Source organism: Serinus canaria, chromosome 2 (genome assembly GCF_022539315.1).
Source record: "Serinus canaria isolate serCan28SL12 chromosome 2, serCan2020, whole genome shotgun sequence".
Classification (NCBI taxonomy): Eukaryota; Metazoa; Chordata; class Aves; order Passeriformes; family Fringillidae; genus Serinus; species Serinus canaria.
In genome coordinates, this window is record NC_066315.1 from 20,423,370 (window position 1) to 20,443,850 (window position 20,481).

The 20,481-nt window shown below is 37.2% G+C and overlaps 1 protein-coding gene across 2 annotated transcripts in view; it reads right to left on the reverse strand.

Moving 5' to 3' along the window:
• The window catches only part of LOC103812787 (macrophage mannose receptor 1-like), a 51,655-nt gene that overhangs the window by 24,630 nt on the left and 6,544 nt on the right, over positions 1–20,481 (reverse strand). For both annotated transcript variants that reach the window (XM_018909364.3, XM_030233619.2), the window contains 6 exons: positions 16,945–17,106; positions 13,794–13,907; positions 11,330–11,476; positions 6,714–6,896; positions 3,521–3,678; positions 870–983 (listed from right to left, as the gene is read on the reverse strand). In XM_018909364.3, coding sequence (XP_018764909.3) covers positions 870–983; positions 3,521–3,678; positions 6,714–6,896; positions 11,330–11,476; positions 13,794–13,907; positions 16,945–17,106 — 878 coding nt within the window. The remainder of the gene's footprint in view (positions 1–869; positions 984–3,520; positions 3,679–6,713; positions 6,897–11,329; positions 11,477–13,793; positions 13,908–16,944; positions 17,107–20,481) is intronic.

Consider the following 20,481-nt stretch of genomic DNA (forward strand, 5'->3'; position numbering starts at 1 on the left):
TCAAATATCGTTTACTCAGGAATTTGCTCTCAGAGAGGGTTGCAGTTATTAGCCACAGTTGACAAAATTTTCTTCTGTTGCTTTTTAATTCCTCACTTTTGAGAGACTTTTTTTTTCTACAGGCATGCACTTTGTTCTGTAGGCAATGGTAACATCTGTAATATGAGGAACCCTTTATTTCCTCCAACACTTGTAAGGATTCAAGGTACTCTTTACAAATACTGGGAATAATATTCAAAGACTTTTTCTGGAGCTTTGTAAAGCAGACTTTGAAGAAAAGGTAATTTTTTTCAAGGAAAACAAATAATAAGATTTCCTATGACTTAATAAATTTCAGTAATTTTTTATAATTACTGGATGTTATATCATTAGAAAGCAAGCAAGTAAAAAATAGATCTGCTGACAATTCAGAAGAAGCACAATAGATTCATTTTATTTGGCTAATGGTAATAAGTTATTCAAAGTAGAAAGCACTGCCAGAGACCCCAGCAAAGCCGAGAACAGTGTTCAGACAGGGACACCCTTCCTGCTATGAACAATTTTGTACAAAACTGTAGCCAGAGCTGAAGTGCCTGCTGATGGTACAGGAAAACTCCTTAAGAAAGTTTGAATGCCAATCAAGGATAAATGATCTACTGCAGGGATAACAGGTTAAGTTCTGGAAAAACAAAGTGAGTATTAAGAGCCAAATAACAGTCAGATTAGATTTAGTCATATTTAGTCTTTCTGCCATAGAAATGAGAAGACAAACTCTTCTGATTATGATGAAACAGAACCTATTTTTCATGCTTTTTCTTCCACCTAGGTGACAGTTTCTCTTCTTTATCATTCTTAGCAGCCTATTCAGATCAGACAGCTTTTTCACTTACTCTCTGGCAGCCGGTGTCAATAGTTTCCTCTTCTGTAGGAGCATCTGACATAGGTTTCCTTTTACAGATGTAGCCAATTTTCTTTTCACAAGAATGGTCTGCCCAAAATCCATCCTGAACATACAAACAGAATGTCAGTCAAATGGGCTTAAATCTCCAAAAAAGCCTGGTTTATGCTTCTAAGTACTTAATAATTTTTTGCTAGCTTTCAATGGAGAAAATCCTTCATCTAAGTTCAATACTTAATTCCAACATCTAATTCCTATCTCACTTCTTCTGGAGGTGATTTACCTTTGCCATACACTTTCTTTGATTATCTGCCCTGCTGAAAAGCAATCCCTTGAGAGTGACTGCAATATACCATCTTTATAAAGACTGCTGATTTAATAATTATGTTGGAGGAAAGGGAGATATCAGCTATCCCCTGAGAAATTCAGCTCTAACAGCAAAAAAACAACACCAGAAGACTGCATTCCTTAGTTAATACTTACACAAAACTTTGAAGATTTGAAAAGTTCTTTGTCAAAGTTAGAATTAATATTCTTATTCCTCATACTGCAGGTTCTCAGAAGAAACAATGACATTCAGTGGGAGTTGTACTGAAAGTAAGGAACATCACACCGTGTTCCCAAAATATTTTACGTACATTTTGGCTGAACAGATGAACTAAGATATTAGGAGACAAAGGAAACTAGTGCACCTGTGCCTTGACGACTACACCTTTGCAACTGTAATCTCATAGCAATCCATGGCAATTTCTTTTTTTTCTTTTTTCATTTGTTTTATTCTTTCAAATCTCCCTCCCCACCAAAAATGTTCATCATGTTAATACACAGACACTTGTGCCACAATATTCCAAGTTCTCAAGTCACTCAATAACCCTGCTTCCAGCAAAAACTCTCCTAAAGCTCAACACTTCTGCCTATCCCAACAAAGCCTTGAATGTTCACCTGTACTTGGTCTGTCCTGTGATTACTGATGGTAATCACAGGATAGACACCAATGGAAAGTCCATTGGTGACTGTCACATCATTTCCTACCATGTCTTTCTCATGAGGAACTTCAGACTTCCTCAACACAGGAAAACCTGCTGTGAAGCTGTGGGTCTCTGTAGGCACCCAGTTTGTGGTAACTGGGAGAGGGGCTGCAATGGAGCCTCATCCCCAATGGGCACAGCTGTGAGCAGCAGGTGAGCAGCACTGAAGGCAATGAGCCATGGAGTGCCCAGGGGCACTGACCAACACCAAAGGGAACAGAGGGCACAGGGGTGCACTGCATGAACATGGGGGGATAAAAGGCTGGGCTAAAGAACAAGAAGGGCAGATGCCTGGAGCCTTCTGATGAGGTGTGATGTTATTCTGTGGGCTGAAGCCTTCTGCTATTGTATGATGAGACTCTGTGTATTGTGGTCATCTCAGCTGTGACATATGCTGTGACAGGTCTCTAGTTGCAGGAAGATCACTTGCTGCCTTTCCATAACTATGTTTTTAGTGGGAAATTCATGCAGTAATTTCTAGCTACTTCTTACCATGTCTTATGAGCAGCCTTTTGTGACTATATCTCTGTTCTCTTACTTTCTTGTTGACTAAACCTAAACAATTCCTTGAAAAAGGTGGTGTTACAGATGGGGCAGCCTTTGTTCCATAAAAATAAGTGATAGATTCAGATGGCTTCCACCAAGAACTGATCAACTCAAAAATATCAACAATGGAAACATTAATATACTTTGGTAGGTAAATGTCAACAAACTGAGAAGGTCAACTTATAGTTATGCATTGTTAATTTTGCAAAATAAGAAAATAACTTTGGTATGTGTATATACTTTTTTCCCTCCTGATAAAATAGACAAGCTCTAAAGGAGGTGGTTAGTTTAATATTTTTAACTCTCATAAAAAGGAAAAATACAACATCAACACAGACAGACTTTTATGCCCAGTACTATCTCTCTTCCTGTAAAATTCCTAGGTCACTGGTCATTGCTAGATTCCAGCAGGCAGCCCTTTCAAAGCAGCCTTTAAATTGTAGGGATTCAGTCACTTCAGGAAAGGCTTTCACTAATGCCACTGCTAAATACTTTACTACTTTTCTCACAGCTCTTCATGTGCAGTGCAGATACATGCATAGCAATTAAACCACCTAGATCCAAGATTTATAACTTTGCCTAGATAAACAAAATTAAGATTTTTATTTTCTTCTAAAGAGATTACTTCTCTCTATCATCAATGAAAATTTGCTAGTGCAATTTTTTAAGGTGAATCCCACATTCGGTCAAAACATAAAACAAGCCAAACATATCCAAAATGTCTTTTTTAGCTTCCTGAAGAAACATATTTACATGTTTGCCTGCTTCCTGGTGTAATTATAAGATTCTTTTGAAAGTCCACATTCACAAACTGAAATCCAGAACTATGGCTCTTGAGGGGCAGTTTCCACTACTCGTCTGTTTTTCAGGAAAGACAGTGAAATTTTCTGGAAACCTCAAACAGAGATCCTTCCTCAAAAAAACTAATTCCTGACTCCAAAATAGGCTGCTTCAAGCAGTAATATCCCCTTTTTTTAAAATTATTTCTTATTATTTGCTCTTGCATAGAAAAAGCTCAAAACATAAGTGAGATCATAAGACAATTTAGCCACTAGCCTTGTGACTTTACCTTGCCCTTCATAACGACACAGTCCTCCTGCCTGTTGTTTGCGTGAGTGGGTTCTCCACGAAGCCACTTGGTGTAGGTGACAGGAGTTCCATCACTCCATTCAAAATACATCTGAACCTTGAGGTCATTCAGCCCAATCCACAGCTCATCAGATGGCTCTGAAACGTACAGTTAAAAATCCTGTCACAAAATGTGAAATTCCTTCTTTGTGGAAAAGAAAAAAATTAATCCTCAGGAAGTTGAAAAGGCAGCCAGGAAATTAGAGTTCTCAGCCTCATAGAGGTCAGACTGATTCTCATATACTCACTCCAGGCATCAGGAAAGGCCACTCCCCAAAGTGGCAATAAAATAAGGGTGTTCAACTTCATAGAAAACAACCAAAATATTCCCTTTTCTGAATTATGTTGCAACACAACAAGTTTCTTTTTTTTTTTCTGATTCAAAACTCTTTCAACAAGATATGAGTAAACACCTAAATAAGATATTGCCTCCCTTTTTCCTCCTACTTTTAGTATAGTCAAGAAAGAAATGTCCTATTTCCTAATGCTAAAACACCTAGTGGTGTCTTTTAGAGCTGAAAACCAGAGTACTTGCAAGTTTTTCCATTATATGCGTTCCTATATTTTATTTCATTTCAGAGTAAAGTGAAATTAATGTGGTTGTTGGATTTTTTTCACTTTACACTTAAAGGAGATAGCTGTTGGCTTTTGGCTTGAAAGAAACTGCAGGACTGGCCAAGGAATTTACTTCACTCTATCTGTTTCTGAGGGGGTTCCCATTCTGGCCAGCGGAGATACTGCAAATATCACCCTCCCAGCTGGTCAGAGACAGTCAGCTCCCTGCCCTTTCTCCTTCCCTCCCTTGACTCTCTTGCCTTAATTACACCTAAATGTGATCAGCCCTCACAGCTCATCCACAATTTCTTACCATCTCTCTACCCCTAAGCCCTCATATTCACAGGCTCTCAGGCTCCACTTTCAAATATACCCCTTTACCCTTTCTTGCAGACTGTGTTTTATGCTCAGAAGTCTCCCAAAATTATATTTCAGTATCCTTGTTTAAACTCCTCTGCTAACACATTGAAAGCTGATCCAATTCTACTGACCATCATGCTCTCATTCCCTCCTTACTCACTGCCATCCATGCTCTTTAATTTATTTTTTGTTCAGTTACCTCTTAAAATCTTTATCTGTGTTTATTGAGCATTTAGCACAGCAGAGGCATTGTCCATGCTCAGAGCTCCTACAGTGGTGGGCTCACACCATGGCAATATGAGCAATAAACAACATTCTTCAACAAAATAACTACATCAAAGCCATCTAAAAAAGCTATGTGAATCTATCAAGTCTCTTCCTATATAACATTTTCTCCCTCACTAGAAGAACAGCTGCTTTTTTGCAATCCTCTCTACAGCTGTATGACTAAATACCAAGAGAGGTTATTTTCCAGCAATTTGTAAAGCTGCTTCCCATTCTCAGTCATGCACTGGGCCGCATTTGTGCCATGTCACATGCTGGACTTCCGTGTAAACATCCAGAATGCACTTCTTTATTCTTCATGTTCCTCTCTAAAGTTCTCCTTTGCGGGTGATGCCAACAAAAGCTCAGCTACCATGACAATATTCATCTCCTTGTACCCCTTCTTCCTTTGTTTTATCATGGGACTGTGAATTGTTTGGCACAAAGATAGACTTTTGTTCTTTCTGTGCAGCACTGCTCTGATGCAGACAAGGTTCTTCTAGGCACTGCAATACACAGTGTTCTCCTCTCAGTGGTGAACAAGGGTAATCTGACATGGTCATAAATTGTCGTAAAAGGCTTCTTCAGTTGTTCCAATTTTACTGCTCTGAAAAGAACGCTTTCAAAATAGTCTGTTGCAGCCAGTGTGTCATTTGTGAGAAGTCTGGTTTCCTTCAGGATTATTTGCCTTTCAAAAACATTCAGTTTTACAAAAACAGAATAGCAGTCAGTTCAGGAAAGGTCTTTGGAAGTGGTATCAAACTATGAAATAACCTATTTTGTATATGTAAGGTGAAAATACAACTAGTTTCCTTTAAAATCTAACTTCTTCCAAATGTCCTAATGTCCCACCAAGAGGTCCCACCTTTTCTAAGAATATCTTGTGAAAAAGTAAAAGTTTCATGAGAAAACAAGTCACTCTTTCAGGAATGTGAAGATAAGCACAAGTTGCCGTGGAGGTAGCTAGGATACAAAAGTAAAGCACATCAGCTTTTTTATTATTTCTACTCCAGGACTGCTGCTATGCTGCAGCTCAAAACACACGGGTACACTTTAGGTGAAGGATAAACTAACTCATCTTTACTTGGCACTGAAAGCACACGTAGGATCACTCACTGCCAAGAAGCACATGTAGGTGTGAACCTGCTTCTTCCGTCAAAAGCAGTCAAGTGTTCCTTCATGCAAGAGCAGGTTCATGTAAAGCAATAGCAACCATGAAATTGCCTCAGAGTCAGCAGGGCTTCATTCTCCTAATGAACACATCTTGCACCTGCAGACTGACTTGCCTTGCAACAGCTCAGCTCTGTGCTCACAAACCAAGCACATAAATATGTGTTTGATATGGGACACACCTGAATCCATGTACTGGGACAGATGGATTCTTTTTTCAGGAGAAGCACAACCAGCATGACTTGAAACATTAAGGACATGGCAGTGTTAATAATAGGACACAGATCTTCCCAAACTGTCTTGGACCAGCAGACCACACTACCCACATTTATTTTTCAAAATTGATTGTAAAATCTTTTTATATTATGAAAAATTATTAAATTGCTTTAACCTGTGTAAAAGGAGAAAGGAAGGAGAAGCAGACCCTAAGAAACAGGAGTTTGAAGATAATGCAATTTGCATCGTTGACTACCGATTTTTAGTGGCAGTAAAGCTTTTTTGGGGTTTGTGCTCCTATTTTGTGTTCTTATTTTCTCTGATTTTTTAGTTTAAAACTAAAGTCCTTTTGCGCCCTGTGGTCAGGACAATTACAGGATATTATTATGTCCTATTCTGTCTTTTTTCTTCCTCTGATTTTTTAAATTTAAAATTTAACTCCTTCTGCACCCTGTTATCAGGACAATTAGTATTTTTAAACAGTATCCTCATTTTACTAACAGGTAACACATGTTCAAAACACCTTCTTTACTTAGTATATATAGATATTATTGTGAAAAAATACTCACGGTACCCAAGCTGAGAAATAACAAAGCTGTATTCTTCGACATTATGAATGCTAGCCAGATCTCCATCCTCTTTCCTGCAAGATGTTAAGGCATCTTTCCATATTTTGGGGTCCCTATGAATTATGTAACAGTGACCAGCATATGACATCCATTGGTGAGGACACCTAATAGGCACATTCGTCTCTGAAAAGAAAAATTGCCATGAAGAGTTTCAGAATTCTGTTCTTAACTAAAGACTAAACATCAGATCAGAAAATATTTAACAAAAAAATTAATTCATATATTTTCTTCACAAAGAACAGCAGAGATGAAAAATATATACAGTGATAAAAATGTGCATGAATAATTGAAAGTTGAAACTTCCACGCTGTTCTTAAAGAACACTACAGTTGCAAACAAGTGCTTGCAACTTGAGAAAAGACAATTAAAATAGTTTGGTTTTTTCCTTTTATACACATGTGTATATGCATACTAAAATGTAACGTCTGCAGAATGGTGCTTTATCATTTTTCTACACTGATGTCAGCACCTCTCTTTAACCCCCATGCTATATGTTAAGAACCTGACTTTACAACACATATTCAAGAGAGTAATTATTTTTAAAAAAACTTAGGCACTTTATGGATTAGCCCATCTGCTAGACTACTGAATGAAATAACTGATTAGACATAATCCTAAGAGAACTCAAAGAAGATTACTGCATTTAGGAATCCTTTTCAGAAATTTCACTGAGAAAATTATGTTGTCAAAGTAAACGATTTAGGTATAAAATTTGCTTTCAGAAGCTCAGTAGAAGAGCACCAGGGTACTGCCAACAAACACATTATTGTTCAGCAAACAATTCAACCTTGGGAGGAGTGCCACCCAAACAAGCAACAAACAGAGTATTGCTATTGTAGAAACAAATTGCGATTCTTGCAGCTCTTTATTTATAATCAGCAGATGGGTTTAGCAAACACCAATATATAGAGTAGAACAAGGACAGCAGGTTTTCAGAAATTCTGCTGGCAAAAAAACCTTGTATCTATCAGAAGAAGGAGCAAGGTGTTTGTTTAACAGTGCAATGTATCCTGTAGAAATGTTTAAATAGGCACCCAAACTCATGTCCAGTCAAGCCCTTGTTGCAGGTACATATCCTGTTTCAACTGGATGATACTGATGATTAATAGATACTTAGTGCCATAACACAAACACACATTTCTATTATAAACAGTACCTGCTCTTTCAGACCTGCAACTAAAAAGTGGCAGCACGTCCTCACAAAGTTCAAGTAAAACTAAAAGTTTTTACCCAGGACAAGGGGCTCAGTGCTTGGTCAGAAACTTCTCAAGTCTGCCAAAGGGGAGGAAAAGGTGAAATAGAGGGTGGGGGAACACCAGGAAAACAAACTGAATGTAGGCAGTGATGTTGGGAGAAACAAGCGAGCCCAGAGGTGACAAACGCTGTTGTAGGAGTTAGTCTGATGCTTCGGAGAGCCGCCTAATCCATCTTATACCTGGTCTCAGCTCTGAGCATATGCACTTTACAGTGCTTTGCCATAAATCAGAGAACACTCAACAAACCCTTCTGCAAACTACAAACACTGCATAGAGCAGAAATCAGCAGTTCAGACATAGCCACGGAGAGAGTCACAAAGGTATTTATGTCTCAGTGAGTCCGTGAGCATCTCTTTCAATTGGATGCAGACTGTAACATTATTACCCACTAAACACTAAAGCAGCTATGGCAGGACAGCAAAACTCTTTCTTGTAGACCAGGAACAAGAGGGAACTTGTTGCAGGCCACAAAAAAGAAAAAAAAAAAAGCTGTTGATGGTCTAGTTTCTTTGGTGTAAGTCTTATTGAATTACATTGCTTGGGATTTCTTAGTACAAGAAACTCTTCAGTTCTTCATTTCAGCTACTCAGCAAAAATTAACTCTGTGCTTCCCCATTCTACTTTTAAAGAGACTACTAGACAACTCAAAGCCATCCAGTTTACTTTTTCATCCTACTGGAAACAAGTATTACTCCCTGGACATCATTTCACTTAAACAAAGGAAGCAGTGCAAATAATCTCAAATAAAAGGTAAAAGATAATATTATACTAACATTCAAACAATATTATTCCAAATGTCAATGATAAATGTATTGGCCTGCAACTGTAGAATAGTTATTCCTCAAATATAGAGCAAGTACTCTTGTGAAGCTGACTTTCTTGTAAGCTTGACTTTCTGAGGTCTGAAAATGGTGCTTGACTTGTGTGCCTAAAAGGGTGAAAGCACTAGCTGAAGTCAGTCTCATAATTCTGAAATTCAAATTTATCTCTTGGACCCATCCTATGCGTTCAGATAAGAGAGATGTATAGCATCTCAGCAATAACAGTAAGAGCATTTATTTTTTCTAACTGAATAATTAAAGAAACATTTGTAAACAGTACTTTAGGATTGCCACACTTTGTTGGCTTGGGATGAAATCTACGTTGGCAGTCACTTGGTAGAGTGATTGATAGACAGATAGACAGCCTTTCCTTTCAGCATTTTGAATTTGAAATTAATGCATTTCTATTAATATACTTTGCTGGGTTACAGAACAAATGCTCTGCAGCCTGAAGATACTTTGATGTACAACATGATGTGGCCCCCTGCTGGAAATAATATTTTGTTACAAGAAGCAAAAACGAAAACAAAACAATCCTGCAGATGTTTGCTTTGAGAAAATCCATCTGCAATGAAAACAAATATTCTGTAAAGTTTTTTCCCAACTTTTTTTTGAACACAAGTATGATTACATTCTGTTGTAAAACGTTCCTCAGTCCCACATACTGCCCTGTTAGACAAAATTATAACTTCTAGGGTCAAAATTTCAAAGGCTTTTCTTTGTGTTTAATGTCAGGTGAACAACTAAGTGCATGTATGAATTTGCAATTAATATATTTCTTAACTCAGGAAAACATAACCTGCCATGAGTTTTCCTTTACACCTTTAGAAGCTGAGGGCACCTAACACCTTGCATGATTCCATGCTTACTCCTTTTATTACTTCCCCCCATGGGACATTTTGGAAAATATTTTATTAAGTGAACTACTGCCAATCTCTGGTTTATCTGTCACAGTGTTTACTCAGCAATTTCTGTTTAATTGAAAACTTTTTTCTCTTCCTTCAAATTGCTGGTAAACTGGAGGCTGGAGGTGTGGGTTAGGAACAAAAGCTGAATGCAAAAGAGAGTAATGACCATTAGACACACCTCCCTCCAAAAAAAAAAAAAAACTGAATATAAATATTAATAATATAACTGTCAGTCCTTAACTGATATTATATTTATAGGCATCAGTGTTTCAGAACTGATGTATGAAACCTGAAAAGCTGAGCAGTAGCCAGCAAAACAACCTAAAACAACCTAGATAAATGAAACTATTCGGCTGTCACCTGTATACAAACACTCATGAAACTTTGCATCTTAAATGAAGAAATAATTTTAACATGCATTGAAGTCTTTCTCAGCTAAGGCAATGAACATACTTAGTTTCAATACCAAATCATCAATTTAATTAAATAATTAATATGTATTTCAATATCTAATTAACAAGACACCAGCTAATTCTTGTGGTTTTTTCTCTTTCCAACAAAGCAAAAAAAAAAAAAGAGGCAGAATTCTCTGTCCTAAGTGTTTTTAACAGGGCTGATTCTATATTGGCAAAAGCAGAAAAAATATTTAAAAACACCAACTATTTTTTAAGCCAAATATCAACACTGATTTTCTAAAACACCTGCTTTGCAAGTAGTGATGCATATGATAAATGAACTGGAAATCTAGTTCCAGTTTAGCCTTCTGCTTCTAAAGCCTATACAAAATACTACCAGTGAATTGAAGAGATACAGGTATGACCTGGGAAAAGAAAGGAACTTGGAAAGAACAGAAGGAAGGAGTGATGAAACAAAGGAGTAAGTTACAAGATGGTTATAGTACACAGAGGGATAACGAGGAAAGCGGCCAAAATAAATCCTATCACTCTTCTGTCTTTCTTAGGGACATGAGGCAGGTTCCAGAGTTACATTTCTTCCGAAAAAGTGTCTATGAATATATATTTTAAATAATTTCTTAAATAATTGTACATGCTTTTATATGGATACAAATAAATATTTTAATAATTCTATATAAATATTTCTGTATTTATAAGGCATGTAGATACATTAAAAATATCTAATTCAAAACAATTTTTAAACATTGTTCTGCTCCCCTACTGACTTGCACCAACTCATAAGTAATAAAAAAATTACAGGAAGAAGTGGATTTCTTTCATTGTGTACATGGGTTTTCAGACAATTACATCATTTTAAAAACATTAAATTCATTTTTTATTATTTTATAATCAGAATCAGAGAGTTCTGCTGGTTTTGGAAAAGAGTTCTAAATTGCAAAACTGTGAGTTCTCAAGATGTTTGAAGATTATTGCACAGGAAATAGGGAGGCCAGAGCAAAAAGAAAGCACACACTGTTTACTTTTAGAGGGAATGTTGGTCAAACCGTAGTCTACTGAGTCCTTTGCTTGGTTTTACCACATGCAATAACACCTATTCCAGTTACAGATACAAAACATTGGTCACAAAGAATTTGTTGAGGTTTTAACCAAACCTACCTCTAGGAATAATGAAAGATTCCAAAGTAGCATTTCCTCGTTTACAAATGTAGCCAAGTTTCTTATCACATTCCCAGTTCTCCCACTTAGCACCTTTGCCAGGATTCAATGCACCACAGATTCTTCCAGGTTCTGGAGAAGGATGGCCTTAAAAACAAAACAAAAAAACCCCAAACAAAACAAAAAACTACCACCACAAATCTCATCAACAGCAGAGTATAAGCACAACAAGGTTATCCTCCCAACTCTCACATTCCCTTCTGGTCCATACTTCAACCATAAAATGCATTAACACATAGACAACTGTTGTACAGAACAGTCCTTTAGCCTGAAGGGGGAAGTTCATTCCCTTAAGAGAAAGTTTTTCCAAAGCAGCCACAGTTGCAAATTTATAATTTAACAGCCTTTTTTACTTGCTCAAAGTCCTGGTAGAAGGTATTACAGTGTATGTGTTTATTTTCTTGGGGATTTTTTCCTTTTCTAAATAGAGAATGTCTTAGCTCCAGAGGACAGTCTGGTAAAAAAACTGTTCCATAAGCTGGTCAAATTCTGTACTCAGTATAAGAAAAATAATAAGTAATTATTTTGCTGATGTGAACTTCATTTGTCTAAACAACTTGACAATATCAGGATATTGGTAAATTTTTGTTATAGCTGGTTAGCATTAATACTAACAAAAACACCTAGAAGAAAGGTAGAAGCTGTAGAACAGAATAAATTTCAGCAATAATCCAGATGAACTTTTCTAGATCTGACATACTGTTATTAAACTTAGCAGGTTTTTTCTTTAATTTCTGACCATACACCACTATACTACATAATGACCATTGGATTGGTACTACACAGAATAAACACAACAGAACAATATTTTTAGAGTCCATGATTGTTCACTGAAATTTTGTTGTATAATTATGATTTCATTACTTTAGATTAAATATAGTCTTATTTTTGCAGTCATGTTCTATCTTCTTCCCATAGGAAAAATAAATATGCTTACTTCAAAAATGCAATTTTAAATTGTTTTATTGCCCAAAGAAGTACAGCTATCAGCAGCTAGATCCCCAAAATATCTAAACAAAATCAGTTTTGCTTAAACACTGATAACAGTTCAATTTTTTTTCTATTAATTTAGGGATAGTGTGATGGAAAAAAATATGAAGTTTCCAAAAATTCCCTTAAAATGTGTTAGTGAAAAAACAGCCAGTTCTTAAGCATTCAGTGTAATGGGGATGAGACAGGGAGGCAGAGCCAACATAAAGTCATGGAGGAGATAGCACAAATATAAAATATGTTACATGGACATAAGAGTAGAGTATTACCTTTGAATGAAATTAAGGACTGTAAAGAGTTAAGCATAAATGGAGTCCATTTTTGTTACATCAAACCCCATTTTAACTATTTAACTCTTTACAGTACAACTGAGAGTTGCCCATGGAGAGCTCCTCTTGCTGCTTTGGCTCCATCTCACAGCTGTGTTTCCCCCAGTGCTCCTGGTATGCAGATTCTCATCAGTGCACTCAGATGACAGACCTCTAATACCTCCACAGCAGCTTGCAGTTCATCTGCTTGCCTGTGTGCTCACTCCACTGGAAAGCTATTTCTAAAGTAGTTCAATTCGCTCTTCAGAGCTTGTCTGCTCAAGAAGTTTGTCCACCTAAAATGTGCTTTTGGCCTTATCTGCACAAGGAAGACCCTGGGTGATACACTGGAGCATGCACTCATAGTTACTGGTGATTAAACACTCGGTGAAGATAAAGAGCATTTACCCTGCAGGACTTCAGACACCTACTTTAAATGAGTCTCCAAAAGATCCCTGACTAACAGGGGTCCTGCAAAAACCACTATTCCATAGGCACTCTGAATAGTCACCCAGAGATGCAGCCCTTCACCATGTGCACAGATGGCACAGGAACTTTCTAATGATGGCACCAGAGTTCAACACTGCAGCCACAGCTGTGGGGTAGCTGGGCTTCTGTAAAGCAGTCTAGCCTCAAATGTTCAGCTTGATAAGTGTTACTGTTGAGGGTAGGTTAATCCCAAATGAAAATAAAAAGCTATTCTTGAATAAAATAAAAAAAAAATTAAAAATTGGAAAGGAATTTGAAGAAAACAACAACTCCCCCCACACACACACACCACTAATCTCACAAATTAAGACTTCTACAACACTTGATTTGTTCTGAATTCAAAAACAAAATAAATTAGGAAGATAAGAAAATGAAGTGTCAACAGATTACTTAAAACTTTCCTATGGATTTTGAGCCTACCATTCCCATAATGAATAATAAATTAAGCTTGGGGCATATCCCTAGCATAAGGGTCATTACTCACAGTGTTTATAATCACAATCAGAATCTTTCAGCATTAAAACAAGTTCGATAATTGCAGGTGCTGGAAAAGGTATTTATTACACAATGACCAAATTTTTGCCTTTTGAACAGAGTAGCAATGCATTTAACCTTACCTGGAACCCAGTTTAAGTACCGAAAAGGAGCACCACCAACCCATTGCCATCCACTGTTGAAATTCAAACTGTTGAGGCCAAACCAGAGAGCTGAACTCAGTGTGCGAGTCAGACCTGGGTAACAGAGACAGAGAGAGACACTGCAAGTCCACTCCTCAAAACTTGAGAGCTGAATTCTTGTTAATCCTTCTCCTTTTCCTTAATATCAAGTTTTACCAATTTTTAAGATTTTTAAGATTTTTAAGATTTTAGTTAGGGTGGTTATGCTAAACCTGATTAACCAGTCATCTTATATTGGTCAGTTTAGAGTTTTGACATATTTAAGTTTGGAGAATTTTATTACAACAGAAAACAAAATGTCTCTGCTGCCATTGATAGCAAACATGAAACTTGGTTTTTTCAGAACTATAAAATATTAAATGGTTAAAGTTGCAGAAAAGGTCACAAAACCAAAAATCAGTTTTCTAAAATGGATGATAAAATTTCCCAGTGTGTATTTTCTCTTCCACAAAATTGACAAGTGTGAATTACACAATGTATAAAACCTGTTCTCATTTACCAAAATGCAATCATTGAAACACCATCTTTTTAACAGTATATCTTGTATATTTTTCAGACTGATCTGATTTCAGTTCCTTAGCCAATGTTAAGTCAGGCTTCAAAAAAAAAAAAAAAAAAGAACAGTTCAAACTTATTCTTCTAGCTCTAAAAGGCACTTAGAAATACCATGCTTATGTATGGCCTTGCTGAACATTATTCATGGTCAGTAGTAATTAATTGTCTATCTCTGCCCTATGTATAAAGCTTGGAAGAGCAGCTGGATGCCTGCTGACTTTTTTAATTTGAGTGTGTTTCTGCATAATTCACAGAGAATCATTGTGCAATATGCATCATTTGTTTCTGCTTCTATTGATGGCATCATGCCAAGATGTTGCAATTTGTAGTTGTCTTTGACACCACAATGATAGCAGCACTAGAAGCACAGCAGACTTAAAAGGAGAGGTAGTTGACTGGAAGGAATTGGAATCTCAGACCTGGTTTTGCACCATTAACATGCTCCTGGACAAACAGTTTATGGTTAGGAGAACTGAGAACTGAGCATGACAGGAAATCCTAGTACTGCTGGGGTATCTGTATAATGAAAAACTGATCTTCACACACATGTAACAGCCATAATTATCAATTTGAAATTAAAACACATCAACTAATAACTATCTTCTGTGCCAGCCCCAGTTTGCTCCCTTGAGCACTAATTTTAACAATTATTTTCTCACAGTCATTTAAAAAACAACCCATGTTTTGGCCAAATCTTTAAACTGAAAACAGAAGTTTAGACAGAACAAACTGTTCATAGCATTAAAAATACATTTTTCATACCTCTAAAGTGGAGAATTATGGATTTGATTAATGCACTACTAGATGGATAAGGAATTGGCTGGATGTCTGCATCTAAAGAGTTACAGTCAATGGCTTAGGATCCTTATGGAAACCAGTAATAAGTGGTGCCCCTCCAGGGTCTGTATTGGGACCAACATTATCAGTATCTATGTCACTCACACAGCAGGGACTGGGTGCCCCCTCAGCAAGTTTGCAGATGACACCAGCTGAGAGATGTGTTTGGCTCACTGGAGGGAAGCAATGGAGCCAGAGGGCCCCTGACAGGCTGGAGGAGGGGCCCATGCCAACCACAGGAGGTACAACAAGGCCAAGCACCAGGTCCTATCCCTGGGTCATGGAAATTCACAATATCCATATGGACTGGGGAATGAATGGATTGAGAGCAGCACAGCACAGAAGGGCTCCATGGATGACAAGCTGGACATGACCTGGCCATGTGCACTCAGCCCAGAAAGCCAAACGTGTCCTGGGCTGCCTCCAAAGCAGTGGGGACAGCAGGGCAAGGGAAGGGATTCTGACCCTCAACCCTTCTCTGGGGGATCCACTTGGAGTGCTGTGTTCAGCTGTGGGGTCCTCAGTACAAGAAAGGCATAGAGCAAGACCAGAGGAGGCAAGAAAATTCATCAGAGGGCTGAAACCTCCCTCCTGAGAAGAATGGCTGAGAGAGCTGGGTTTGTTTAGCCTGGAGAGAAGGCTCAGGGGAGACCTTATCACTGCTTTTCAATAAATTAAAAGGACTTTATAAATTTGGAGGAAGACTTTTTACCAGGGCTTGTGGTGACAGGACAAGGGGTAATGGTTTAAAAGTGAAAGAGGGCAGATTTAGACTGGATATAATGAAGGCATTTTTTATAAAGTTGATGGAATGGGTTGCCCTGGGAAACTGTGGATCCTCATCATTGAAAGTGTTCAGGGTCAGGTTAGGTGAGACTTTGAGCAACCTAGTCAAATCCATGATGTCCATACCATGGCAGAGAGGTTGGACTAGATGATCTTTAAATGTTCACCTTTCTACCCAAACCATTCTCTAATCATCAGATTCTGCAAATTTAGAGAGTACAACATATATCTTATGGTATAGAATATTTTATCTTTCAACTGAAGTACCATATTCAAAATATTTTCTAATCTATTTGATAGATGAATCAGTGAACTATTTTGTGTGTGTGCACAGGCTGAGAAGGTAATGAAGAGTATTTTCTCAATGTAGAATGTAAATATATTCAAGTAAAATTTAAGAATTTTCTCATAAGAGAGGTGTGAAAACTCCTTCCAAAAGGAGTTTGAAGGAGATTGAAACTAAGAGAGAATATTTATGAGTCCTTCTGTTTATTAGTTTTTTTTCTTTTCATATTTTAGGATATACTGAAGATGTAATGGCTTTAGTGAAATAGGCAAAGCTGCTGACTAATACACACTACAAGAAGAGTGCAAAAAGGATGCAATCTTGGTACCTACATCTTCAGTTTACAAACTACTTTGCATTTTTCTGCATTCCAACATTCATTCTTTATTGCCTGCATTACTTAATTGTTGTATTTTTAATGCCACTATTAGTTTATGGCAATATTTAATCATGATAAAATAAATATTATCCGTCCTATATTTCCAGATGAATAATTCAATATAACTATTTCAATTTAGTAATTAACAGAATTGAACAAATATAATCTTCAAGATGGAACATGCCATATTGGTGTCACTATTGCAAAAACACACTTTTTTAAGGAAACAATGGATAATATTAACCTACCTGTCAGGTATGTTTGTTCATGTAACTCTGTGATGCTTAATAGTTCTGCCTTCTGCTGCTGACAGCTTTTTCTTGCCTGATGCCACTTCAGAGCTGTCTCAGAGTTTATCTGGTACTGGACATTTGTTAAAGGGTCTGTGTTCCACAAATCATTACTAGTAACTACAGGGAGAAACAAAAATGTTGTAACTCATCATAAAGACAGAGACAGATAAAATATACCAAAAAAATTGCATAGCAAAAGACAAAAAATGCCTGAATGCAGCTATAGACAAATGTTTTGCAAGGAATCCTGAGGTTCTCTAATGTAATAGTAGATCCAGGACAGTAGACAGGGTATGGAATAAGGTCACTGTTTTCTCTGGTACAAAAGAATCTGCTGTTTAAGGTAAACAATATGAGGCTAAAAACGTGGTAAAAGAGTTGATTTGTGAATGTGGAGAAAAAGACTAAAAACTTTCAAGCTGATGCTAGCTAAGAGATATATCAAGCTGACCTTTTTTCTGAGATAAGCCCCAATTTTTATTTACTAATTTGGGTCACTACGTAAAGTGGCTATGGGTTTTCTTACTGTGATTGTGGTAATCAGACCAAGTGCTGAATGCAAAGCTGACATCATCAGTATCCATCTGACATTCCCCTGCAATTCCTGATTTCTGAAGCATGTGTCTGACATGGCATGACTTTCTCCTCTGCCACAGAGCCTGAGTGAGCTCCTTGAATACCTGAACTGGCACTTTCAGGCAATGCCAGTGAAAGCATCACCCAAAAGGACCCAACAGTAAACCTGCCCCAGAAAGTACCACACTCTTTACACTGCTTCAGTCTCTGCTGCCTCATCTCAATTGTTTTTCCACAAACAAGCAACAGAAAACTGTGATCCCGATCTGCCAAAAATGGAACCTATGTGAGGTCCCAGCACTGAGCTAAATATCACATAAAGGGAATAAAGTTGCACGACTGAAGCAGAACACAGGAGAGATCAGTGCATGTCTGCCAACAAGGAAAAAAACCTGAATTCCTGAAGCCTTTATCAGCTTCTCAAGTTGCAATCTGAAAAAAATTGAGAGAAAGAGGTCTTATCTAAATTCAGAATGCTCAGAATACTTCAGTCTGAAAATAGAGGGAAAGAGTGCAATAAACAAAACAAAGCACGATACATGTTAAATACCAGGAGGTCACTTACTAGTTCCACTTTTTCCTGCATTAAATCTTATTATTTATAGATAATATAAAGTACTTCTTTTCACATTATCTTTATTTTTAAAAGAAATAAAATATAACCTACTGTAATAATGACATTTCAGTAAAAATGGTAACTTTCATGTGATTATCACGATCCACAAATCAACTTCTGTCCAAAATATTTTATAACTATCAGAATCAAAACTTCTTTGCTGCACTATGTTCTAAAAGACCATAAATCCTTGTACACAAGCCTGGGATCAAATTAATATTGCAAAAATAGTAAAATCTATAATTCAGTAAAGAAAACTGGCTCTGACTTGATTGTAAGGGGGTTTATAAATCTTGTGTAATTATTACAGAGAAGTAGTAAACAAGTCTTGGGCATTCATCCAACCTTCCACCTCAGCTCCCCTGTCTCACAATTTATAGCTGACGTCCATATGGTGCTCTCTTGTAGAATTTTGGCCTTTCATAAAAATGAAACTCATTTCTAAGTCTTGGAAAATTTGCTTTTAAGATGCCTGAGTTTTGAGAGCTCAAATGCGGGATTGCAGAGCAGGATTTTGGAAAATCTGTATGCTATTGTTTAAAGCTTAGTTCCCCAGAGAACCAAAAACATGAAACACTTTCCTGGAATAATATATTTTAGTGCCTTAGCTACATTAATGTTAAATCACACCTGTCCTCATTACTTAAGTGGAAAATTAATAAAAATCTGAATTCTATCCCTTCACAGATGAATTCAGCATGCATTTATTTTCTGCAGGTTTGTTTCTGTCCCAGTCACCTGTATTTTTATGCATTGCTTAACGCATAAAAAATCCTTCAGAAGGGTTTCTGAATCCTTCAATTCATCCATCAAGAGAGGCCTCAATGGACTTTTCCCCACTGGAAGAGAGCTGTAGGTACACACTGAGTCACTCTCCTGATGGTCTTACACTGTGCAACTTGTTTTCTTCCCAACACCTTCCTTGAAATGCTGCATAGAGCTCAAAAGGACCTGCTGTAACCTACAAAGAAGCAGCATTTCCTAGGCTAGTAAAAATTGTTTGCTGCAGCAGCACTGCTCAGCTCCTTTCCTTAGGATTTAAGCTGCTGCTGTTACTGTCTCAGCATCTCTTTCTAAATCATCAAATAAAAGTCATAGTCTCAATTATGTCACCTCCACTGATAAAGTTTCTCCACCTCTATTGATTATAATAAGTGTTGCAGGTGCAGCCTCATGGCCTTTTCATTTTGGAGAACATCTGAGGTGGTTTTGGTCACAATGAGAAGAGGCTGGGTCAGCCACAGACATTTCACTGAAGGTCCGGGCCCCAGTATGAGCAGCTGCAAGAGTTTGCATCACATATTTTCATGCTTGCACCCTTGATCCATTTAAGAAGACAGTTTAGGAAACAACACTTTATTCTTAGTAAATAAACTTTAACATACACAAACTTTAACATCCTGTTTTTAGAGGTGTTGCTGAAGTTTATTTACTTATCACACTCTCATATTTCATTCATTTCTCTTTCACAGGGATGACTAAAACTTCTGCTTCTATGGCCTGTCTCTCACTAAAATATATGGCCCAAACCTGAATATTTTATAGCTAGTACTGAAGAATCAGGAAGGAAGCATGCAGGCAGTCAGCATAAAGCAACTTTTTCCTAAAACAATCACTTCCATCTGAATGGATTTCCTTGAATTATGCCAAAGAATTAAACAAAATTTTAATGATGCCTCCTATTTGTTGTACTCAAATAATACTGAGCAGGGACTATTCTTAAGTCAGCTTTTCATGTGCTTTATTAATGGGATTGATATTCCCAGCATTTTTCTATTGTCCTGAAAATGATACTGGCACAGAAGAAAAAAAAAGTGCAGTTTTTTATTTTCTGAAATACTGAATTCAACATTCGTGGAAATCAGGCAAGGACACCAGTACTTTGTCATCAAACCAGTTAAGATCAACCCAAACAGTTTTCTTCACATCAAAGGAAAGGCGTTTTTTCTCCTTATCTCTGCTTGCAGTCAGCTGGAGCTTTACAGCAAAACACAATAATAAAGAAGAAAGGAGGGGAAAGTGCTATCCTACTCAGCATGACAGAAGAAGCAGCTTGCAGACAAAATGTTTAGTACATATTTTACAGAGGTCCACAGAAAATTCATTAAAATTTAAAAGAGTTCAAATACATGCAGGCATAAATGACTCCCATTTACTTAAAGTAAGATCAACATTTCCAAATAAAGTTCTGCATTTGGATAGTGCTGCATTTTAAACTCCAAGTATATGCAAACCAGGAATACTTCTAATTGAGTTAAAGACAGAACTAAAATATAGTACACAGATTTGGGAAACACTGG